The 26,587-nt window shown below is 35.8% G+C and overlaps 1 protein-coding gene across 1 annotated transcript in view; it reads right to left on the minus strand.

Moving 5' to 3' along the window:
• The window catches only part of TTC27 (tetratricopeptide repeat domain 27), a 150,874-nt gene that overhangs the window by 85,681 nt on the left and 38,606 nt on the right, over positions 1 to 26,587 (minus strand). Inside the window, exons 4-9 of the mRNA XM_009636416.2 lie at positions 25,667 to 25,807; positions 22,791 to 22,893; positions 18,589 to 18,753; positions 14,255 to 14,391; positions 9,765 to 9,877; positions 3,034 to 3,100 (exon numbers count right to left, since the gene is read on the minus strand). Of these exons, the coding sequence (XP_009634711.1) occupies positions 3,034 to 3,100; positions 9,765 to 9,877; positions 14,255 to 14,391; positions 18,589 to 18,753; positions 22,791 to 22,893; positions 25,667 to 25,807 (726 nt within the window). The remainder of the gene's footprint in view (positions 1 to 3,033; positions 3,101 to 9,764; positions 9,878 to 14,254; positions 14,392 to 18,588; positions 18,754 to 22,790; positions 22,894 to 25,666; positions 25,808 to 26,587) is intronic.

Raw genomic sequence — 26,587 nt, forward strand, 5'->3', positions numbered from 1 at the left:
ATATATATATTTTACAGATCTAGTAATTTTCAACTTCTACAGATATAAAAGGGAGTTAAGAATTCCTGTTTGCCAAACTACACCTAGTATGAGGCAGGACCACACCATCTACTTGAGTTTACTTTGACCATCCTTTCCCTCTCATACTACCTGGACCCTAATTCTCTCTGCTTGAGAGAAACTGAAGGTCACATACATTTATTTTGCAATGTCCAAAGGAAGAGGATCTCTTGGCGATCCACTGATTTATTGAAAACACCCTACAATTTCTCAAGTTTCCTAAGACATCTTGAAATGCCCTCCTTTCTTCAGGAAACATAAATTTCAGCAGATATCAGATGAATGCATGACAACCATCTAACCAGCCTGCAGATTTAGGAATCCACATGTAGGCTGAGAAGATGCCTGCTCACACACACACACACACACAGCAGTTTAAATGATGCTAAAGAAATTACTAGAGCAGCATTGATATAGTGCTCATTTGCCTGTTTCACTAGCTAGTACCAAAGCTTGGTAAATACCTTAAATATAAATGATAACATTTGCGGTGCTACTTACTTACTCAGCTAGCAGACACCCCAAGAATCAAGGTTGTATTAACATTCACACAGAACACCCCTACTACCAGGAAGCACAGCGATGGATTTGCTTGCTTCAGTGACTCATACCTAAGATGCAGAAGAGCTCAGCAATTTTATCATGAAACTCTGCAGTGACTATCTGCAATATGAGGCTCAGATGCAAACTCCACAAAAGACGCCTTTATTGAAAATATCTTACATAAGCTAGTATCTGATTCCTGTTTTCAGTTTCCAGGAAGGATTTGGGATGGTAATGTTACATATCATACTTGTTCCTGTTTGTGTTGTGGGAGCATAGATCAAGATCGAAAGAGAAAATAATGGTAAGATTGAATTGTGTCCTTATGTCCAGTTAACTTGGAAACACTGAGCAAAAGTTTAGAATACTATTCTGACACTGAAATCTATTATTTCCTCTAATTTTTAGGCTACCAGCTACTTAAGTCACTGCTGTCCACTGAATTCTGCACTACTAGCGAGATCTACATTCCTGTTTGTTTACCACTATAGACCCTTCTTTTTTTGCTACTCAGAGCACAAAGTGATAGGGAAGCCTACACATATCTTTCAGCTGTGTTTCTCTGGAGATTTATCCTGATAGTGGCTGCTGATCAAGGGTGAAGCAAGCTGACTTAGAAGGTCTATAAAAAGATAAATAAATAAATGAATGAAAACTTAAGCTCCCCACAGTCACTGCAATAAATATTTAAGGAGCAAGTTCATCAGCTCTCCTGTGATTTTTGAGGAATCAGCCGCTAGATGGCAGAAAAAATGCAGTTTAGTTTTCTTATCATTATGAAAAACTCAAACAGATCTCTCATATCTCAGATAATAGGTAATATGATCTGTCAAGCAATGTCAGCTAAAAGATGACAGTAAAGCTGATTATCTTTCTTGCCTAGTATATGTGCTACCTCGACTTTTTCTCCTCTGCTGTAGAACCTGAAGAGTGTTCAAATGTTTGAAAACTCAAGTGTTAAAACAACTGAACTGGTTTCATTATTCTGGAAAGTACACCATTACAGGAGTAGGGCCAATCTTGTTAAAGGTGTTCTGTTATCACAATGTCACTCCATTTAATATTAAAAGGATAGACTATATGCAGCAGTTTTTTCATTCCTAAGGCCTTTTCTATGTATGCATCTCCTTACTTTGTACATATTAATTATTTTTGTAAGTTTTTTCCTCTCCTTCAATGGTCATTCTTTAATACCCTTATTGGGTATTTCAATTACTACAATATGAAGCGAGAGTGGACAGTCACTTTTTTCTACATTTAAATTTTTTCCCATCTTTTAAAAAACCAAAACAAAACCATGGTTAAAAACAAAATGCTTCAGAAAGTATATCATGAAAAAGCACTATGATTTTGTTGCACTATTGTAGCAACAAACAGAAAACCTACATAAACCAAACTGTTTTACAGTGATTCACTCAGCAGATCTTACATGCGCTGTGCTAGCATAGGGACCTAAACAAACATTACTTTAAAACCAACCTATTTTACATTTATCTATCTAATAACATTAGGATTTTCTCTCTTACAGATTGAACTTCCTTTTACCACCACAAAAAAAAAAAAACCAACAAAAAACCACAAAAACATTACCATAGTTAACCTTAGATTACTGTCCATAATCCTTTCACATAACTGCAAGTATCAGTGATAAAATTCTACCTCAATTGAAATCAAAGGGATTTTTGCTGAGATCCTACCTGCAAACCCTTAACAAGAATTTACTTTTTTAGATATCACTACTATAGCCAAAGGTCTCAGACTACAAGGCTTGGGTAGGAGAGCAAGCCCTCTTTATTGCACCAAAGCTGAACTCTAACATTGTGGAAAGTAAGCAACAATGGCAACATAGTCACTGGCCTTTCCTCCTCTACCCTCCCCCAATCCCCCCATCTATTGTTGAAAACCACACAAAACCAGAAAAGATCGAGGAAGGAAGCAAACCATGTTTTGTCTTGAGTAAAAAAAAAAAATTACATTCAAAAAATAATGAGTTACAGAATTGTTCTGCAGCAAATCAGCCAGTGACCTGGGAAGAAAGATGCCTAAATAGAACATCCGATACATAGACAGAATAAATCTGACAGAATAAAGCTGAAATTCCTTTCGAACTCCACTTAAAAACTGTTCAAAGAAAAGCACTTTCAACACTAGTGCCACAGGAAGAGTTTGCTGTAAAATGCTTGGTTTAGCAGTACATTATAATTCATATAGTTAATACAAACTAAAACAAACACGTAAAAGAATGTTTTCTGTGTATTTTCAGGTGAAATTAAATTCTTAGATGTCAAGCTTATCCTGCATGATAATGGCTCAAAATGTATTTGGCTTACAAACAGTTTCATGTTTAATGTGATTGACAGGTTACTGCTTGGTACTTAACTTAAATATTAAGTGAAAATATTTACTAAGAAGTGCAGATAAGTTACTTACTGAAGTAAAAGCCAGAAGTTCCTCTTCAGTTAATTTGTGTATTGGATTGTTCTTTTGGAAGTCTATACTATAAAGAAAAAAAACAAAACAACAAACAACAATGCTGATTTAATCTTTAGAATACCACTATGCAGAACACATTTTTCAAACTTGCAGAAATCTGAAGGACATTCTGGAAAACTGTTACAACGACAAATGGGAGTATGGTATGTGCAGAAGGCGGCCTAGACCTAGAAGTAACAGAAAAAAAGAACCATTTAGGGGTCCCAGATATTTTACTACTGCTTTTCCAAGACCATTCTAAATTGAAATGTCTTACTCAGTTTAAGCTTACAGGAATAACAATTTTACAAATCCTAAACAGTTTTAAATCCATTCTCTGTTTTTACAGAGGTCTGTTTTTATTTAAAATTCTATGACTAATTAAACACAGATTCTGCAAAGGAAGAAGCCAGTAACACTTAAAAAGTGCTGAAGGATAATCTCAAACAAACACGCTCTTTCTAGTCTCTCAAGGAATATGACTACAGGGGTATTTTCTAGTAAATCAGCAAAAGCTAATTGCCAATAGCTTACAACTTACAACCAGTTCTTTAATCTGATTAATCAGAGCTACATCAGCAGCCTAATGGATAAGGTATCTATTTATATACTTTGAAACTTAATTAACTATAATCTCTGTGACAGTCGAATTTATAGCAATAATGCCACAGTACCCCTTTTTGGACTAAGACTAAATATTTCTAGTTTGAGAACTGATTAAGAAAGTTGACAAATGGTAAAGAACATTGTTAAAAGGTATTAAAAATAAAAGTGTTCCTCAAATAGCTGAATTTGTATTAAAATGCAGAATACAGAAAGGATGAAAAATTCTAGAATATTAAATAATAATAATGAAATATCCCTAAAAATATAATTAAGGAGTCTGAAAAGTGTTTAAGGAGCAACAAACCAAAAGAGTCAAAATCAGTGCTAAATCCTTCTTCCAATACAGAGAATTACAGGACAGAAGAATCTTTCTGAAATTAAAAAGCTGCAAAAGAGATTATACGCTAAGAGGTTGGATGCTAAGAAGTTAACGAGACCAAACAGTATTCAGAAAAAAAAAATTTAAAGTGAGTTTTGGGATTAAATAGCAGCAGACACAAAATATGTAGACAGACACCTTTGCCAAAGGATGCTACTGATACAAGAAATTAACATGGGCTCAATGGAAGACAACAAATACTTGAGCGATCCACTGAGGGCTACCACTCAAACAAGCCGGATTAGGCTCACGAAATGACCATTTAGAGGCTGGGAAAGTGTTAGGGAGAAGGGAGCAACACTGGCTTGCCCCGATATTATTCACCCTTAGGTATCTTCTCACAGCCACTCTTGAAGACAGAGTATAAAGTTAGATGGATGAAGGCAACTACTGAGTTTTTGTTTATGTTTCCTGGCACCTTACCCTCTCCAAGTGCAGACAGTGCAAATTCAAGTTCCTCTAGTAACTACTTAAAGTTAACTTACAGTTAACTAGCATGAGATAGATGACAAAGAACAGATAGGCCAGACTTTCCACATATGCATTTTTATGAGTATTTGCTGTATTTCTACGTAGTTTTACCAGCTGTGTTAATTTTGTGAATGAGAAAGAGCCAAACCCAACAAACTGATCACTTTACAAGCGTATTCAAAATTTCACAAAGGTATTTCAAGTGACTAATGTTTTTTATGTGAGCATTCTGAATAGCAAGACAGGAAATTCATTTCCCCCGTGGAATCTCTTCACACAGCTGTATGTACTGGTGCACAGCAATATATTTTGTAGCAATGATTTTAAGCAGCCATAAACTGGCCATGGTGAGATCACTACACTGTCTAGCACCTGTGATTGGTTTGTTAAAAAAAATAAAAAATTAAAAAAATTACAATTACATGATACATTTGTAAAGATGGGCCAGAGTGCCAAAAAGTATTGAACAGAAAAATCTTCATCACCTTTAATGCTGTCCAAGATTTTATTTCGTAGCTTTTACTTTCACAGGTCAACATGTGTAAGCTTTGGCCTTCCACAGTCAGTTTAACATAACCTTTTCTATCCCAATGTCTTGGAAGAGAGAATGCTGTCTCTTACGAAAACAGATGAAAACAGTTGTTTACCTGTCATTGCCTTGTCCTTCTGACACAAGCTATATAGCATGACCTTGCTATAAAGCACAAAGACGACTGCAATCATGTATCTATATATAGTCTTAATAAGCATATGATCCATCTCACCTTACTTTAACCATGTAAAATGCCAGCCTTTAATCTAGCTAACTGTCTATGCTTCCTTCAGAGTCCATACAAAAATACGGATAAATGTAGGGAGTGATTCAAACCATTGTAAAGTAAGTGCCTGAAGCGAAATGAATCACGCTCTGCAGGTGCTGATTTCTCCATTGCCTAAAGAACAGCCAGCCTGCTAGTAGTATTCTCAAATTTCAAGTAGCTAAATGTTTTCCTGTTTCACCTACCCAAGTTTCCCATGATGTTTCCATTGCCAACATGTATATTGGGATTTTGTTTCTCATTACTCAATTGATTCAAAGCTCATATTTGCTAATTCTGTTAAAAATCCCTTAGTCCTAATGCTATTTAGTGCTTATGCAGCTGTTTCAAGTATGCTTCTACAGCTCACTGTGTAAACTGTATAATATATTATCCAATGTATTACTGTATAATAAAAGTTAGGCTTCCTGATGCTTTCCTTGCCAGCTGAAGACCGGTGTATAGTCTTTGACTGAGCTGAGGTACCTGATTTAATACTTGAGACACAGCAAAAGATAAGAAATAACCAGCCACTGGACATTTCTCTTTGCTTTCTTAGAATTTTCTATATGGCTATTTTCTATAGCCGTATCTAATTTCTAAAAATCTTTCCCCTGTTAAAAAATGGTGAATCAAGTGATGAGAGGGGATTTTCTTTCCAAGCTGCTGACGCCAGCTGCTGTTGCCTATTCTAAAAGCGATCTAACATGGGCTATTGGTAAGTGACAAGGGAAACATACCCCCCTCAGTTTCTCAGCATTTTGGCATCTATACTATTTTAACACATTCTTTAAATCATACATTGGCCCATTCTTTTTTTAATATATATTTTATTTTAAAATTGGAACTTTAATATCTTTTCCCATCAGCCTCTGAAAGTTTGGTTTGAGGCTCTAAAAAGTTTTGGCCACAGGCTTAAGGCTTGACTGTAAAACAAGTTTTAGACAATCATGACTGGTTATTTTCATATGAGATATCAACAAAGTCCTAGCCAAGTGATGCTTCTGCACACCTAGGAGTTTCTTTTAATATTTCCTTTAGATAGCATTACTCCTGCAGTGAGATGACCTGAAAACATCTCTAGACACTTTCTTCCTATATAGGTACTACAAAATCTGGATACAACGGAATAGGAAACCTTTGTGCAAGCAAGGTAGACTGGGGTGGTTTTTCTCCTCCTCTACACTTTGTTCTAGCTACAGTTTCATTACCATAAGAGGCAATTGTTTTCATTTAGATTTAGTTCAGCAAACCGTTTAGTATCTGGAAGAAAATTGATTTGCAGGAAAGAAATAGAATAGCCAAACACTTTAAAGGAAACTGTCTCAAATTACAGATGCCTGAGAGGACTGGCTGTTTACAGTTTATTTTGCTACTTTTTAATATAAATGGATTACTGACAAATTAGTTGTTCTTCTGTTACATCAGTGTAACAGAGAAGTTAAAAAATCTAATTGATTCAGGCTCATGCAAGTTATTTACATGCTGCCTTAAACATACTGCATGAGATGTTGCTTGGATCTTTGTAAAGACAGCTGGTATGGCATGTTTCAACACTTCAAAAAACATTTTATATCTTCTTAAAACGTTACTGGGGAGGAAGAGATTGAAATATTTGCTCTGATACTGTAATATTACTTTGTTTAGCCATTTGACCATTGTAACCTACTTGAAATGAAACTTACTTTACAGCAGGAAAAATTATGTGTATTCAGGCAATTCCATAGAACCCTGTAACTGTAATTACGTGTTTTCCAAAAGTTGTAACAATTTTCAGTTTGTTCTGCTATCCACAACTATTTCTGCATGCTGCTGATTTCGAGCTAACATTATTTAGCTACAAAAATCTCAGCTAAATTAAGGGGCATTTCTGTGACATTTGCTGTAAAACAAATACCAGCAAGCACAGTGAAATGTATAGGAAAAAAATTGTTCACATTTACTCTTTTGCTTTACCTGCAGGCTGTCTTTCTTCAACAAACCAGATCAGTGTCTAAACATTTATCTGCATTAGAAAAAACACCCACTGTTGACAATGGCAGTCAACGACAGATACCATTAAGGTAGTGCTAGACCTAAACCAAAGTCTATTTAGAAATGCTTTGGAAACTTAAAGGCATTCAAAAGCTAACTTACTAATTACGAAATTAGGTATTTACAGTACAGGACTGAAATCCTCAAGCTTGAAAGAAAAGAAAGGAATTTCCTATACCTAAGATTCAAGAAGTATGTTTTGCTTAAAAGCCAACACTAAATGCTTTAACATATATATGCTTCCTTGCAAACTGAGATGCCAATAGCTGCTTTAGACATCAAGGGTACAGCCAACAATCCAAGCCTAAACTCCACTCAGTCACAAGGGTTGTATCCTAAATGCCTTCAGAAGAATAGTTCTCAAAGCTGGCATTCTACTAACATTTCTGCAACATGGCTGGATATCAAATCTTGTCTCCATCTATGATTGAAATAGTTTCAGTTGCTTAACATTATCCCACCCACTGAATGGCAGTTACCATTCCTATGAGGAAGCGACATTCAATATTTTTTTTTTGTTGTTGGTTGTTTTTAGTTTTTTAAAAGAGCTTCTTGCTTTGAGTCCTGCCAAACTCACATACCACTTGGATTATAATGTACACAGAAAGATAGCAGTCAAGATAGTTTCTAGACACTACTCGGAGGATGACAGTGGTGGTTTCAAAGTGACATGCTGTGGTCAAAAAACCTACTGTGCAGCCAAGCCAACATAAAATTCAAATTCTACCCTTTCACTGGAAAAAAAAAAAAAAAGAAAAAAGAAAAAAGAAAAAAAGAGAAAAAAAGAAAAAACCAATAGGCAAATTAAAATTTCCTTCAGAAGGGTGGAGGCAGAATGGATGACATAATCTGAATATAAGACAATACTATGTTAAAAAATGAAGTGTGTGTGAAAACACTCCTGAGGACAGGGAAGGCTTTTGCCTGGAGTCAGTGTAAAAGCCTAAAAGTGACTGGGTCAAGAATATACGTCAACCCGCTGTTCACTCCGCTCCTTTGATCTCAAACTGGATCTAGATGTGGCCTTGAAAAGAAAACAAGTTTAAGACTTTGGGAATAAAGAAAATACAAAGCCACAGTACCTATTCCACTCATTAATTCCTGATTACAGTGGATGGGCTGAATGGTTAAAGGGCATAGCTGAAACCACAGACATGCAAATTCACATTTGACTTCAAGATCTAGCTAAGCAAGCACCTGGCCCTTCAAAAAGCTGCAGTCTGAGAAATGGGCATATGAAGGGAAACAATCTTCTCTCCACTAACGACCCCCACTGCACTTTATGTCACAAGAAGGGGAAAAATAACTGAAAATTTCAGTGAGTGGGGACAGAAACATTGTAACGTGTGCTAGAAAACAAGCAAAAAGCCCCACACCACAAAGGAACTACTGCCAAATGCTGGGTTGGTAGCTTATGCCACTGAATTGTCTTGCCAGCATTTCATTGGCCTGTTACTGCTGTAACCCTATCACAAAGGTAGATCTTATAACATCCTTGTGCCTCCGCAGAGGCAACACTGGTCTGAGACTTGGGAACTAGGATTCACTCATTGTTTGGCTCCCAATCTTCTTCTGGCTTGGGCAAGCTATTTCAGCAGTACTGCAGATTCCATCATTTTGCAACTTACAAATCAGAAAAGCTCTTTGAAAGGTCTGAATGATGAATACTGCATCAAAATCACCATTTTTACTTCAACACACTAATACTTCTGAAACAATTCACACACACAAAATTACATGATAACTGTCATTGGCTAAATGACTGCTACATTATAGAAAAAGCACTTCTCAATTAGAAAATGAGGATATTCATTAGCAGCCAGCTTGTTATCCTCAAATCTCAAGCTGCTTTTTACTCTTCAGTGCCATTTCCAAAACCCACATAGCATATAATTTCTGAAAGCCAGGAAAAGAAAAAACTTAGGTGCAAAACCACAGGGACTTTATAGTATAGCTTGTAACTAGCAATGGATGCTCCGAATTGATAGTATTCTCATGAAGTATTCCCATTGCACTGAAGAGCAGGGCAGCATTTTGCTTGCAAGACATGGCTGATCCTGATAGGAAGCTGATCACTGCTGACTCTGAAATGTGTTTTCAAAATTTACCAAAGTGTTATCACTATGCAGTAGCTAATGCCAACTGCAGTTAAACTGAGGCACAAAGAACAAGAAGCTTTTCCAGGATAAGTGAACAATATAGCAATTAATGAAACACTGAAATTCTGAACTGGACACTAATGTTCACACTGAGATAACTGAAAATGCTATCCACATATAATGTGACTCCTTCAGCATTTTAGCCAGACAACATGATAAGGAAGGAAAAAAAGTCCCATCAACCCACCACTTCATTATCACAATGATTCATGCAGTATTTTAAGTAACTATGAACCAACGTACCATATTCCAAGGATTACAGCAAGCTCTTCTGCACATAAATCAGGTACCTGGTACTGATCAGCATCTGCTAATTTTATCTCATTAAGCACTGTATCATCATTTAAATCATAATTCTGTTGGAAGAGAAAAAATATTTTAAAATAGATAGGAATAGTTGCAGAGAAATTGATGCCTTCAAACTATGAAAAAAAACACAGACTTGCTTGAAAAAGGGTAATAGAAGCATCAGAAAACGACAAAATGGAAAGTAATTTACCATGATTATGACAGGATAACTAACAGACTAAGCCAGTAGAAGGAAGCACCATCCAAACCACTTGCACTAAAAGTATACTGGTTGTCATGCATTCACACAGCAACTTTCAGGTTACCTAAATATTGATTTTCTACTTAAATAACGGCTGAAGGGAATTTTCCGTTTCAAATCATTGCTCATAGTATTATCGACAATTTTCTCCTCTATTATATATAATGCGTTTCAGCTTGTCTGTATAATGTTAAATGCTATCCTAACATGCAGGTTTTCAGGCTAGCAACCACGGACCTCTGGGAATGTATGGATTCCTTTTTAAGTATCATCAAAGCACAATTAGGTAATGCATGCCTTCTGCCAGTACAGTTAAATTCCTTACACAGGGAACTGCTCCTCCTCTTCTTTCTTTTTGTTTTTTAAAGGAGTTTTGCAAATTAAAGAAAAACAGATTGAAAAAACCAAAACACTGAGCTAGCACCTCCAGATACTTTGCCCTGTTAAAGGCAAGAAGGGGTATTCTGAAAAGGTTTGCTCCTGAACAAGTACTTATGACTTTCCATCAAATTTCCTCTAGAACAAATTTTTTAAGGAGTATTCACTTTAACTTTTACAAACAAGTACACCACCTGAAGTTCATTGTCTGTCATTTAACTTAAAGAAGAAAGTAATATAATCTGTGGCTGAAAAGTGTGTATTACTACGGTCACAATAACAGAAGATTCCTTTGGTTGCAAGCAAGGAGGAGCTGTAATACTACTTCTCCTTCCCCTGAAAAAAAAACAAACTGAAAACCCCCCCAGTCTTTAAACCAATTCTTGTACTACTGGTTTTCAATTACCAGTAGTAACTTTTATAACCTATTAAAAAGAGAAAATGGATTTTTATTAACAGTTTTTCAATCTTCCTATTCATTTCCCTTCAATGTCCTAGTAGTAGCTGTTTCCAATGAACATCTTCCACTGGTAAGGTCAAAAATGAGGGTCCACAGAAGAACAAAAAGTGAATAGGAATGCTTTGAAGTGGGTTATCTGTATTCATCACCAGTATTTTATCACTATATAAATGAAACTAAAATGTGATTTGACAGAAAAGTGAAGAAAATAAGTTTATTTTCTTTTATTTCAAGGGAATAATGAAGATATTCCAACTCTTAAAGGCATATTTATACCACCATTTTCTTCTATTAGCATATATAAGGATTAGCCACTACTTCCAGATGAAAATTATTTTAGAACCAAGCACTATGCTAGTTAATGATACCACGTCATTAGATGTAACAAATTACAATTTAATTTATAAAGCAATTGGTTAAAAAATTTCCAGCTTCTGGTCTACATAACCTTTAATATCTAGCCTGTATAAACAGCACTAATTGCTTTAACTTCACTATGTATACTAATGAACTGAACTGTACTGCAACTATGTGCTGGAGTTTTAAGCATAACTTCCACTCCAAGATTTAAAAAGAAATTCCTCATTCCCCCAAAAAATAGACAGCTCTGATTTTTTTTTAAACTTATCAAACTATTTTAACATACCGCTTCATATCGAGTCCTTATGCATTGCCTCGAGCCTGAGGTTTTCCTTTCACAGAAACATCATCAGTTTAACTGAAAGTATGCTTTCAGAACATTTAGTTATTCTGAAGAAAGCTGACCTGTGAGCAAAGCTTTGAATTTAAAATCTCAAATATTTGTTTTGAAATGCAAATAGTTTTCCTTCCAGTGCCATCCGAAATAACATAACTGCTCAGCACCAGAGGGAAGCAGGAAGCCCTTGACCAGAAATCAGCCCAGCTACCAGTTCAACAACTGGCCATATTGCTATATTGGTTGTATTTTTAACGTAATTAAATTACTAACCACTGAACTGCAAAATAACTTGTTCAGTCATCTTAATGACGGGGAGAACTTTAAGACTATAGAAGAAAGCACTCCAAAACAGGAGATGAAAATTAGGTGTGACCCGCCTCAACTTGGCCTTTATACACATTGGCAGAGTTTATAATTCTCCTAGGAAGTTTTACACTCATCCAGGATAATTCCTATCCTTAGACAAATAGAGTATTTTCCTTTATCTGCAAATGGCAGATGCAAAATAAGAACACTGGAGAGAAGAAAATTTCCTTATAATAATTCTGCAGATTGATCACAGGCCTTTTAGCTTTCCATATGCATCTGTTAATTCTGTGGAGATTCTCAGCACCTCTCAAGACCTAGCTTCTATGCATTTTCCATGAATAGTCTTTTAAAAGTATACAAGATATATCAAGCATCTGGCCTAAACTTAGACAGAGATGCAATGATGCTTTCGGCAGTTTATGGCAGAGCATTAACTTCAATTTTAGCTAAAAGAGCTTCAAGATACACTCTAGGCGGGCAAATATGAGACCAGACCTGGCAAAAGAAACACTAGGACTCACCATTAAAGTTAACGCTGACAAATTACATGAAGTTGTATTTTGATACTATATTATCAATAAAGGCATGCTAGAAAAAGGGGAAAAAACCCAAAACATTTAATTGGTAATTCAACACATGCATGAATTGGGGAGTCTACTTAGACTGGTCTAATACCTGTGACAGGACGTTCACACATGATGTTAATAAAATGTCTGAACTTGAAATACTTCAGATTTTCCTCAAAGCGGCACATGGGTTTACTAATATTATTTTCCAGAATTTCTGACACACATGAAGTGCAAAAATAAAAGGTTCTGATTTTTCCTGAAGTAGACTGTGGGAACAGAAAGCCTAACTTTCCTTAAAAGGCAGCCCAAATAACTTATGACAGAATTATATGACACAGTTGCTCAGACTTGCACAAAACTCAACTCCTTCCTGTAGCCAAAACTTTTCAAGTCCTTTCTAGCGTCACATTTTTACTTTGCAGAAAAAGTAGGTATGCTTACTTTCTCTAGCACTATTTTCAATATATGTTCAGTAGGAAAGTGTGGATAACATAAGCATGACTAATTAGTAAATGTTCCAAATATCCCAATCTTCTCTCTCAAACACTCAGCAGCTTTGGGTCTGTTCATTAAAAGGACATATGAATACAGTATTTTATTAGCAAGGATAATATACTTCATTCCAGGTTATACCTACAGCCTAAACCAGTGTTCATTTTTATTGAAATTATGTCATTATTTTATTTCAAACTAAAGTCCTTATCAGATACACCTTACAAAGGGAAATTCTTCAGAAAGTTGTGAATAACTGGAGAAAATAACTATACAATATCCCAGTTAGGGCCCCCTGGGAACAATGCATTATATCATTTAGTTCTAGTTAAGTTGGACTTGAAGTCTACAACTAAGTTGGACACTCACCAAGTGGCCTCCCCCTAAGCTCTCACTACCCTTAAATGGGTTGCTATACATAGTTCTATCATAAGCACGAGTTGTGACATATATGCAGTCCATCTCTTTTCATCAAACTGAATACAACACTAAGGACGTATTAATGGACAAACAAAAAAGGCTGGATAGTCTCCTCAGGTATTTGTGCATTCAATTTAGAAATAAAGAAGTTATTGTCAAATTCTTTTGCTTGATGTCCCTGCTTGACCTAAAAGTCTATCAAGGCATATAACATTTTTTTTATAAAGGCTCTCCAACCTGAAGAATAAATCTTGGACCATAATGCCTTGATTTATCTCTGGCTTCTTTAGCAAGTTCAAATATCTTTAGATCCTGACCAGAACTTCTCCTCATGAAGGAAAAATGCCATTTCAAAACAATTCAGTGGTTGTTGAGCAATTTATAATTGAAGTCATCATGCACACCCTTAGAACCAGTAGGGCCAAGTCACATAGTTCATGCCCATAGGAATACCTAAGACAAATTTCCTATCTTCACACTGTTACTGAACATGTCTGTCAGCCCTTAGGAATCTGTGCATTTCTGTGATACCTTGAAGGCTATTTTGAAAGTCTGTCTCACCTGTTCTCTTAACTCCATCGTTCCTCGGCACTAGAAATTAATAAACAAACTGTAGAAGATCGTATTTGCAAACATGCTTTTAGCTCAGTAGCCGTATCTGTCTCGCAGACAGTCATATGTAGTTTTACTCCATGTCCTTAATATTAGGCAACCAACCACCCCACATCTTTTCCAAAAACTTTCAGAAATCAGAAGTTTCTTCCAGGCACCACAAAATTTTCCCTTGCAGACACCCAAGAAAAGCTTCAACACACTTTCATTTTAAGAAATGAAAACAACTTTTCAAATACATACCATTGTTAAGTTTTCTAGAGGTGTTGGAGCTGGACTTAGTTCACTGTGAGGAAGGAGGAATTCATCTGTTCTTTGGACATCCAAAATAAGCTGTGCAACATACTTTTCCTGAAATCGTGTTCTCTTCCCCAAAGCACCTACAGGGAAAGAATATAAGTTTATATTAATGAACACTAAAAACCAGTAATCCCATCATATACTAGAAAGTTGCTCACAAAAAGGAGAAATAAAAAAAGCAACACATTGAGAATTAACCTACGAAATTTAGCAGTGGTTTAACTCTGCTCAATCTCTTTGCAGCAAACTACATGGGTTCTTACTGCTGGCTATGACATACAAAGAAATACATGTTACAAACATACAAACACAGCTAGATAGGTCTTACAGAGCCACTTTTAGGTAAATTCCCCATAACCCACCATATGGTCTCTTGAAAACTCATAGTCATGAAGTTTCATCAGTTCTCTATTTATTCCCTAGCAATAAACCACAAACAATTTTTTGATTTGCCTACTAAAAGTTAATAACAATGTGGAAACATTTAGGCAAATGAAAATCCCATATCTTACATGCCATAATTTAAAATATTTCAAATCTTCATTTGAAGACTTAGGTCTATGAAGAGGGATCACAGACATGATGTTACCATAATATGGCACATAGAAAACTGTAGAAGTAACATGGGAGAGAGTGAAACAGCAAACCAGTGAAGGCTGTCTACCAAATTAATCAATATTCAAAATATTACTTCTAGGGTGGCAATTGACATTTATACCAAACTGAAAAGAAACATGTCCATTCTCCCTCTGTTCGCAACCTGTTCACAAGCTGCAATCAGAAATCATAGAACAATTTCAGGATAGCAATTAAGAATAACAGAATCTTAACCAAAGCCAAAATGGAGCTAAAAATTACTCTGTAAAATTTGGATGTTTGCTTGCTTATTATTACTGTGATACAATGCTCAGACAATGTGAACTGTGAAAATCCAGTAGCAGAAACAAAGGACTGAAAGCTAATCCTCTCCTGCTTTTACAGAACCAATTAAGATCAAGTTCTTAATTCCATTATCATTTTGAAAATTTTGCAGGACACAAATCTCTGAGGTAAAGATGATTCACTGCTCATGTGACACAGGCTTAAGGATGAGGCCACTGTCAGTAAGAATCACCTGGCACAGGTACTGAAATAGCAGTCACCGCTGTTTTCTCGTGGAGGTGGAAAGGTAGCAGCAGGGACACCAGAAATTAAACTGATTTCTCCTGTTCTGCCCATCACCCCTTTTAATGGGAAAGCCCTGTGTTAAGAGTTTATGAAGAAATGAAAAAGGTTCTAAAAATATCACCTTAAAATCCTAAAGCACACTGCAGAGAAGAGACACACATAGAAATACCGGGTAATGGTTCATATTAATTCTAAATCCTAAGGCACACTGCAGAGAAGAGACACACATAGAGAGAAATACCGGGTAATGGTTCATATTAATTCTACGTGGTAGCACTCAACTCTCAATTTTAATAATGCTTGAAAATAATTATGCTGTAATTCACCTCCTATTATGTCTTACTGCTTAAACAGCTGAATAAAACCATTGCAAAGTTATGCTGGTTACCACTAAATTTACTTGCTACCACCCAGAAACTGTAGTTTGTTTATGCTCCGAGATTCATACACCCCCGCCCCCCCATGTTTTAAAGCAAAGAATTCCTTGCTGTTACAGGGACAAAATTTTTATTTGGAAAATATATATCACGTGTTTAAGCTGGGGGAAAAATTTGCTTGCTTTATAGCACCATATATCCTCACAAAAGACAGGGAATCTACACAGAGACTTTACTTTCTGTTCCATATTAAAAGTTCCCGGGGATGCATTACTGGGTATGAAAACAATAAGCAGACAGCAGACAATATGCAGACCTCAGACTTCAGCATTATTAATCCTCCAGATCTGTTGATCTTAAATTTATTTTGGATTACCACCCTTCATTTTAGTAAATTTATATGCAAGAAGGACCACAGTCTGCTCTTTGACTGGAAATTGTTTTGTGGAGTTATTGATGGTTGTGATGCATTATAAAGAGCATAAGGATGCTTTTTAATAAATTACGAATATAGCACAAACCTGGATTAATGGCACCTAAAAAAGTACACAAGCCAGAACAAGTATGATTTATTTACATATTTCTACAATAACTTTGGAAAATATCGGTTCTGAATTCTCTCTAAGAACAGTATACATCTCCATGCCATAATAAAATGTTCAGCTAGTAAGGATTATAACCATGGAAGAATAAAAAAACCTCTTAAAATCCTTTCCTAAAAAGGAAATTCCTTCCAAAAGCCTTAAAAATGTCTTTCCTAGAGGTTGAATTTTTACATTAAAGCGGTCTTTTTTAATGATGTAACATTCCTTCCATTTAGCCAAAACATGCATGTCAAATGAATTTGTCTAGAATGCCAACAATTCCCACATGTTCAGTTCAGTTCATTTGCCTTCAGGTTAGACATCCTTCATAACTATTCTAATAGATTTATGGAGATAAACCACAGCACTCCTAAGAGTTTCACAACATTTTTCCAAGAGACTGTATCACCACAGTCTCTCTCTGGGACTAACGTAATCTCTTGGTAAAGTAATCAAAAATACAAATAATTCCACTGCATCCAAACTTCTTTTTTCCCCTCCAAACAAGAGGTTTTTTCCTAGGTTAGATTTAAGGAAATTACTCATCCAAAATCTAAAGATCCCCTTTAAAGGGGGAAAAAAAAAATAATATATCTAACACGTAGCTGTAAGTTGAGGAATATCAGTGAATAGCCACCTGCCACTTTGATTTTACTTGTTCTTAGTTAATTGCAATTTTATAGCTTGAGTATCATCACAGGCACTGATGTTTTTAATAAAAAACATGAAAAATTTAGATTAATTTTAAACAAAACTACCTTATAATGATGTTTGCAGTACATGCCACACATGGGACATGTCACACATACAGTACATGTTGCACATAGGAAAAAAGGGTAGGATCAATTGAACTGCATGGAATTCCTTCAAACAAATGTATGGAAACACTGGAACAGGTTGCCCAGAGAGGTAGTGGAGGCCCCATCCCTGGAAACATTCAAGGCCAGGTTGGACGGGGCTCTGAGCAGCCTGATCTAGTTAGCGGTGTCCCTACTCCTGCGGGGGGGTTGGGCTAGGTGACCTCTAGGGGTCCCTTCCAACCCAAAACATTCTATGATTCTATACATTACTCCTATGTTTTAAGCAGATACCACGGAATATAATGCGTATATTCATAGTTATGCAAAAACATTACGCCACAAGATTTTCATTACTGATTTTTCAAAGTAAACCTTTAGAACCTTTGAAAAAATGAGCATAGAGTTCCACTAGAGTTGTTTGGTTTGGGCAGGGGTTGTGTGTGCAGGGTTTTGTTTTGGTTTCACATCAAAATTATAAACTGGCTCAGGATATAAGCAGGGGTAGCTGCAGCTCCTATCTAAATACAACGGAACAGCTAGCCTTGTGACATACAGTGGTGTAACAGGTAAGGAGGCTGTGAGTTTCAGTTCCTTAATTCCACTAACAACTCTATAGAAAAAAAAACTATATAAAGGTTTTTCCACTTCTACTCAGGCACAAGCGAAGTTCTCGCACAGAGGAGGTGTTCATCTTATGTCATTTTGATTACCTAGCAGGACCAGCTAGACCAAACAGTCCCATATCTATACATGTAATTTTAAATGGAAGTTGCAGCTGCAGCAATCTGATCTGCCTGACTCCAAACAGGTTCTGAAAGGATAATTATAAAGTCTCTATAGTGATTGAATCCTTGTTATATCTGTTCACCAGAAATTTGACTTTTCTCCTTCTTTCCTGTGATAACAACAGTCCTGGAAGTGACTTTTAAATGTTATTTACATAGAGTAGAACTAAGCTAGTGGCATAAAGGGTGTAAGACTGCATCAAATCATTATGTAGACTTCTTTATAAGCATCTCCAAACAAACAAAATTCTTCATCATGACACCAGCTAGTTTCAGAAGTCCTATTAAACCTACAATTCTACATGAAACACGAGAAGGAAGGATCATAATACCACCGCTGCTCAGATATCCGTATTAGGGGTGACCCTGTATCTAGACAGTGTATTTCTCTTCCCTTTTTCAAGCAATGTTATTTCTTAGAAGACAAGTAAGTCCTACCTGTTAAAAGTCAAGATTTTTCAAAATACAATTCTTTTTTACTTCGACATTTAAAAAATTCCAACAAACTGTAGGTCAGTTCGGTCCAACCAACCACCCTCTTAAGACTGTACAATCAAAACTTACCTGTAAGATTAATCTGCAGTTTTGTTATGTCTTTAGCCATATTGAAACACTGTTTAGCTTTTTTATACTCATAGTAATACAAAAAAGTATAGGCACACTCAAGGTGGAACTGAACTGCCAAGTGCCAGCTTTCACCACCCGTGAGCAAAGTTTCTGCTTCTGTCACTGCAAATTAAGAAAAAGAAAGGCTGTCAGGATGCATTCCAGGAGAAATATATTTTAAAACCACATTTAAATCACCAGGAAAGAAAGTCTGTTACGCTTAAAGGAGACCTGTTGTTCTTTACAGCTCCATGCATTTAAAAATCCACAGTCAGTGTATAAAAGTAAAGCCTTTTTCAAGTCTTACAGCTAAGCATTACTACTAGAACAAACAAAGGTTTAATCTTCACTTATATTTTACAGCAAAGCTGAACTGGGATATATCGATCTTGCAGGAAATAAACAACTCCAACTGTCTCGGACCTGCTAAAGAATATAGGAACTCAGAATACAGGATATTGAGGTAATACCCTCCTCCTTAAGTAGCAGGCTTCAAATGAAAAACTTTCACCAGCAGACTGAGGTTTGAATAGGGACTTAGGACTCTGTAGGGGTTTTCTGTTTGGGAGTGGGGTTGGTGGTTTGTTTTTTTGTTTGTTTGTTTGTTTTTTTTTATAATTACTGATTTGCTGAGCAATAAAGATCACGCTCTCCATCTAAAAAGCAAAAAATATTGTCAAAATAAATCTGAAATCTTTACAAAAGAAGACGATATTTTTTCATCCAGCATAGAAGCATTTGTATTTCTTATATATTTAAATTCTATCTATCAAAATACAGTAAATGACAAAAGAATATTCCTCCATAGTGAAATATAGACAATTAAGTTGAAAATAATTCACGTGAATTATTCCTAAATGGAAGTGATTTTTTGCTTTGGACTTAATTTCTTTATTTTGCCAGGAAATATTTACATAATAGAGTTCTTTAAAAGCTCACAGCATCACAGTACCTAAGAAGACTGGTACCCAGGATTAACATAGATGCTGTGTCCCTTAATGGATGCTTAATTTTTCAAAAATGCTTTATTAAGAATAGTAAAAAGTCTTACTACATAAAAACTAATATTATCAAGGCTTTTTAAAACATTTTTCTGTGACATCTGAATTTAGAGATTGGCAGTCAACTCTAGCCTGAACAGATTTTATTGTGTAAGCCTTCTAGGTTTTTTTGGTTTGGGTTTTTTTTTTTTTTTTTTTGAGTACTTGTTAATGCTCAAAACCTTTCAATGAATATATAAATTTATTAGTTCTGAACATACTTTTACACTGCTTTTTTAATTCAGTAAGTAAGAATTTGCGTGGATAAATCCTGCCTAGTAACTTTTTTCAAAGTCAGAATTTAGAGATTTTGTTTAATGAAAGCAAATTGGTAATTTAAAAATATTACTCCAATGGTAATGGACCTTTGTGGAAAGCTTCACATCATTACTAGTATTGACGTAGCTGCACAGAAGCACTAATGTCCCAAACTTAAGACATCCTTCCAGCACCCCATACCATGTTTGACATGGGGCCAAATGGATGGGAAACTGCACTGAGCCCTGTTTGTTTTGCACAACAGCTGTTTCAGAACAGCAGGGAATCACTGCAGCTGTCTTCTATTCAGGTGATGATGCCGACTTTATACTTGAGAACAACGTATTTTAAATAGAAAACATTTTCTCCTGAATTCGAAGGTCTTTTTCTCTAGTAATTAAGACAAAGTTTTCTAGCCAAGTTGATACAGAACAAGCAAGTAGGTTTTTCAAGCCCTAATCAAAGACTATTTAAAAGGTTTATTAAGTATTTATTTTACAGAATATGAAGGTACTTGTTTGAAATACCAGATGGCTTTAATTAGAAAGTAAATAAACTGTTAGAGGAAGCAGGAAGCAAAACCTGCCTGGAAAAAACTAACTACAGATTCAAGCATACTTTACACCATCTTCTCTGAAAACCAGATCCAGGAGTCTCAAAACAGGGCACTGAAAAAGACATCTTAGTACTTATGTAGTATTTGTGCATATGCAACAGAACTCTCTACACAGATCAGGGCTGCACAAACTGCTGTATCTCTATGCAGTATCAGTGAATTTTAATTCATTTTATTATTGCTTCTCTTTCAGTTTTGTTCCAAGTATTTGTGACTTACTTTTTCTTCTTGGAAATACCTAAATGGGCTATACATTTCTCTATTACAGATTTTTATCTACTTAACAGAACCCAGAAGTGTTTTCATATACTCTGCATTCTCCCAAATTAACATAATAAAACTATACTGTCAAACAAGAGTTGCACTACTCTAACAGAACTGCAAAACCACTGGTATCTAAAGATCTTTGACGCTGGGCATCTCTGGAACAACAAAAAAAATTATCTAGAAATGAGCAGAAGGTTTATTACAAATGTATCTCCTTAACCTTCCTTATCTGAATGAAGCACACCAGCACCACTTGTTTTGTAATATAAAGTTTTGTATATTTTCTAAATATTTACCTGAAAATATACATTCTAGAAGTACTGTACAACCTAACACACAAATATTTAAGCCTTACTACATTAAAACCAAGCAACAAAAATTTTGTCTCAAAAAAGCTTACCCTTAACCATCAAACTAAGCAAAATAACCCTCTCCAGAACAGTTAACCACCTCCATGCAACTCTGTTTTTAAAATGCCTATGAGAAATATGTGGGAGATGAGCTTTTCCAACATATTTTGGAAGTCATATTTTAAGGAATTTTTATTTCCAATACAAGCATTTAAACAGGCCAAACTTGACTAATAGGTTAAACTACACTGGCAACACCTATTTTTGAAGTAAAACTCAATTTGCTATAATTTAATTTGGAAATAAAAAATGCAATTTAGATTTCATTTTTTGCACCTGCTGAAGTCTAACCCCCATCCCCAGCCCGTAAGTTAACACAGCGACTAATTTATCATGATGTCCTTAAATTACACCTGTCAATTACTTTCTAATAAGTGCACCAAATCAGCAATGCTTCCAACTTTCCAAGAACTAGAAATTTTAAAGTTACAGACTAAGTAGAATTTAATCTTAAGATTCCCATACCTGTGCAAGATAACTGTAGAGGTTAGTTCAAAATCATCTAATAAAGTATAAGAAAATACAAAAGTTTACATCAATTGCAACAAAACCCTTCCGCTCCAGTGCTTGTAGCATCCAGTAAGAGCATTAAGTCAGTTGCTTCTTTACTGCAGAGGACCCGGTAAAATCCCTCTGCTCAATTTCATTACTGTACTAACATCTTTGTTACCAATTTTTAAGTTCTTAAAAGGACCAAAACCCACTTCATATTTTACACATAATTTGCATGGCCTGAACCTACATATGGTTCAGATCAAAACAGCTCCATTAAGGTGTGCTAGGAGAGGGGAGACTCAAAATTTAGTGTTTTATGATTGCTGTCTGTGTCAAAATAGAACACACATGACAATTCATCTAAATGCAATAGAAAATTTCTTAAATGCAATTGGTTGGAAATTTCAGGTTTGTGAAGTTAAATGAATCTTTAGTTAACTAAGTAGTGAGGGGCTAGCATACGTAAAAGCTTGCCTCCTTTTTCCAGCTTTATCAGTTGCTGTAGCAAATGATATTAACACTATTAAATTATATTTAACTTTCTACATTATGCTTTGTAAACATTGATATATATATTACATAATTCAGTTTTAACATGGTCTATTTTCTCTATATATAATGCAGAAAGGCAACAGATCTCAAAACTTAGGTGCAGATAGAGAAAACAGGAAAAAAGAAGTTTATCTCCCCCATGAAGATACAGAAGAACAAGGACACTCCCTTTTCAAACCAGAATAAGCTCAGTTAATAAGGAATGAAAACAGCACAGAATGGCTTCTAGAGAGCTAGTGGTAAATTAACAGTGCTAAGCACAGGGAGGGGGGAAATAAAACCAAACCAAAAAAACTTTGTCTACAATCACATACTCCCATTTTCATCTTAGAGTCTGGAAAACAGCACGTGCCATACAAGTCCATGTCAATTTAAGTGAATTTTGTTCCCTCTCTACTCTCTGTAGTTATGAAAGCATCTGATAAGCATCATGTTGATAGAGCTGTGCCCACAAACTCCACTCCCCCATCATATCTTACAACTGATGCTCAAAGCCAATAAACCAAGTAATTAGAAACATACCTTCTTTTATACAGGCCTGGGCAAGAGTAAATAGTTCAGGTGATCTCTCCTCCAACAACTGCTGGTGAATATTCACATATCTTAGAGTCCACCAAGATAATGTCTGAAAGAAAATATGGATGCTTCAAGTTAACAATTATAGGTCCCTTTTTAAAAAAAAGGAGATAAGTGGCTTTAAAATACAGATTTTGTAATCTATTCAATTCTAATTTCTAAAAAATACAAACCCAACCAAAGCAGTTGTTTTATATAAAAAGTGAGCACTAACCTAGCATAAAGATGTACACATTCCAGCTGCTCTACAGTGCTCTAAGAGTTTGATGGGCTTTTCCTCTTAATTTTTTTAGCTGCTCTTTGAACCCTGCAAATATTTAGGACCACAATCTGGTAAGAAATTCTGTGAACAGAAGATAAAAGAAATACTTGTGTGTGCTTATTTTGGAACAGCCACTTGCTACTTTGATTTCATACCTCCTGATTCTTGAAACAGACAAAAAAAAGCGGTTTCCTACTTATCTTCTTTTGTGTCACATTCATGATTTTAATAGACAGCCATGATCTCACACTTCAGTAATCTTTCCAGCCTGAAGAGTCCTAGACTATTTAGTTACTTTTTGTACGGAAGCCATTCAAGTATTTCTCATCATCCAGTGTTGCCCTTCTATGCATTTTTTTCCTGTTCTGTTTAATCTTTTTTTATTTCTTCAGGTGGGGGTAGAAAGGAGACAGAGAGGTAGAAGACCAGAACTGCTCATGAGAACACCTTACAAATAAAATTGAAAGTATTAATGTTTGTATGTGGAATTTCAGAAGGGCAAATACCATGCTGAACTAAGTAATCATTCTAGAGCAGAGATGAATCGCAGCTCAGGAAATACCCAATTTTAGAAAACTATGTACACAAAACATAAGTTCCCCAGCACATCTTATCCCTCTCTAGCTGCACCAGGTGGAAATGCATGGAAAAGCTAACTGATAATATAATATAATATTCTATTCTCAAAATTATACTTAAGATTATAGTCTGTGAACATAGGGCATACCTCTACACAGGCTCTAATGATTACTAGTTATTCTGCTATGTTAACACACCAATCATTTTCTATGAAACAGAGGTTTCAGAACTTCTGAAAGGCACCTATCTTCTGAACTTTTTATACAGGTATGCTTACATCAGACCAACCTAAGGGCTGTACAGTGTTCAAGCAAAAACATCTAAACCAATCACTTGTAGTTGACTGTAATGTGCCTAGAAAGGAACCATCAAAAAGAATAATAGCATCTATTTCAAAAAGCAATGAAAGATGACTTTTGATATCAAGCTGAACAAAGTAAAAGCACACAAACAACAGACTCGGTGAAAAGGTCAAATCCCAATATTTCATCACTTACTTAGAAACCTAAAGGCAATTTAAATAAGTTTCAAATTACTTCAGTTTAGCTTCATATAACGAAGTATTCATTTTCCCACACAACTGAGTATGCAGCTTAATGACACAATTTCCTGAGGCCTGATGCTCCCCACTCAGAAATGTTAAAATCAGAGAGAGCATATTTATAAAGTTTCAGGTAAGCCAGCTGAGCTCTGTACGATATTAGATCAGCTATGTTAGGTTTTTTGGGACCCAAGTTAAGAGTTTTTGGATGATGTTTAAGCATTTAATCTTCCATATACAATAGCATTTTTGAATAAAACAGGGCTTTATTAATGCTTTAGATAATATATTTCAGAGCATTTTACTCTGTTTTAAATTCATTTGAACTATATCTTAAGCAAAGCTATTAAGAGACGTCCTTTGAATCAAGCTGAAACGAGAAAGAATGGCAAGCTTTAAGTGCTACATTGACCTGTTGATGAAAGCAGTTTTTAATCAGTTGCTACCTTTGAACTACTATCCAAACTTGACGTAGCCACAAGTAATTGAACCTCTACTGGGTAAAAGAAGGCCACCCCATTTATGTCAGTCTGAGAGGAGGCAGCAAGAGAATTCTCTATACCAGGTACATTTTATGGCTCCCTGGCTGACCTGATTGCTGAAATTCAACAGCACTCATCTGTGAATAACAGGGAAAACGATGGAAGAGCTTGGCTTCCAGAAATGCTGTACAGCCAACATCTCCCACACAGTTTAATTCATCACTCATACAAAGACCCAGCTGGGAACTGATGTTGTCAGCCAAGCATAAAGAGGGACCATGTGGCATTTTGATCTCCAGCCAAATTCTGTTTAACTCAAATGCAATAAAGAGAAGTTGCTGCTGTTAGAAGTCCCCCAGTTCCAGAGTCCTGCTACCAACCAGCCTGCTGCTAAACTACAAAGGAGGCAGAGACAAAAACCCTCTCAAGAAGAGATTTGTCTTATCTTCTTGTATTTAATGTACAAGCACAACAGAAAATTAAGGTAGCTTCCACATGGATGCCCGCAGAAGAGGTAGAGGACAATGACAAACAAAGAGAGAGGACTTCCTTGGCATTTAGAACTCATGGCTTAAAAAACTCATACAGTAATGGTTAACAGTATCCCAAAGCTTGTTAAAAAGGACATAGTAGATGTATGCTGCATTATAGGGCGTTCCTCTCGCCCCAATAATATCACAAAAAAAGTTGCTTCCTATTGAATTTTCTAATTTTTCCAGGTAACGAAGGCATCTTTCTTCTCTTTTGGGAAAAACAGTGAGAAAATAGCTTATCTTTAAGAAAAAGATACTTGCATTTAATTGTAATCACTGTGTCTAACTGTTTCTTAGAGGAAAAAACCTCAGAGCTACTGAAGAAGAAATGAAGTTATACCGATTCAATGAGGTATGTAAAAAAGAATGAGAATACCAACTAATGAGTAGCTGGCATTCATAATCATTAGTCACATATTTCTTACCTGAAGAGATGCAAGTTTGTGTCTTGAATTCACAAGGATTATCCTGGCTATAAGCAGCAAAACTGGATGAGAAGTCAAGGTGTAGACCGATTCACCATCTAGAACCAGCTTCTTCAGAATAGCTGCGTGCAGCATTTTTGGCTGAAAGAAGAATGAAAAAAAAATTACAAGTTTCAGGAAACATAAGTAAGTTTATCAACAAATCACATAATACAGAATTAGAAAAAATAACTATTTATGTATTTAAGGAAAAAGTCTGCTCAACACATTAAAAAAAATCACCGTTTCCTGGAGTCTCAACCTTTTACCAAATCATGGTGAATTCTGCCTTGTTTCTTGCTGTCCAGATACACCATATCAACGTGAGCTGAAAGGCTCTGATTTCCTCCTACCTGAAAAGTGTATGTCCAGGCAACACTACCTCCAAACACATTCCAGTAATATAATCCTTCCCATGACTGAAAGAGAAAAACTTCTGCTAAATCCATGCCATTCAATTTGTAATCACAGAAATAAAATAATTTGTTAGTTAAATTAATCCTACAGCACTCAAATACACTATACATTTTCCTCCAGTGATGTCAATATGCTTTATCTTCCTCTTTCCCCAGAGGGAGCTTCCTGTTGGAGTGGCATCAGAGCAGCAGTATTAAAGTCATTCTTCCCTTTGTCCAATAAATAAAAACCTCTCTATGCTTTGGATGCTTTCCTGTATGACGTTCCCTATAGTAATTCTTTCACTTAATGGGCTTGAGGTAGCTCTCGAGGGAATCTGTCTCTCAGTGGTGACTGTCATCTGACAGTCACCTATTCTTCTCTCCCTTTCAATGCAATGAAAACGTTCAAGCAGTTTATCTGCAGACTCAGGGAGATGTCAGTTCATCAGTTTATTCCTGGTTCTCATATGGCAGGGTTTCTTTT

Source organism: Egretta garzetta, unplaced genomic scaffold (assembly GCF_000687185.1).
Source record: "Egretta garzetta isolate BGI_Z169 unplaced genomic scaffold, ASM68718v1 scaffold54, whole genome shotgun sequence".
Classification (NCBI taxonomy): domain Eukaryota; kingdom Metazoa; phylum Chordata; class Aves; order Pelecaniformes; family Ardeidae; genus Egretta; species Egretta garzetta.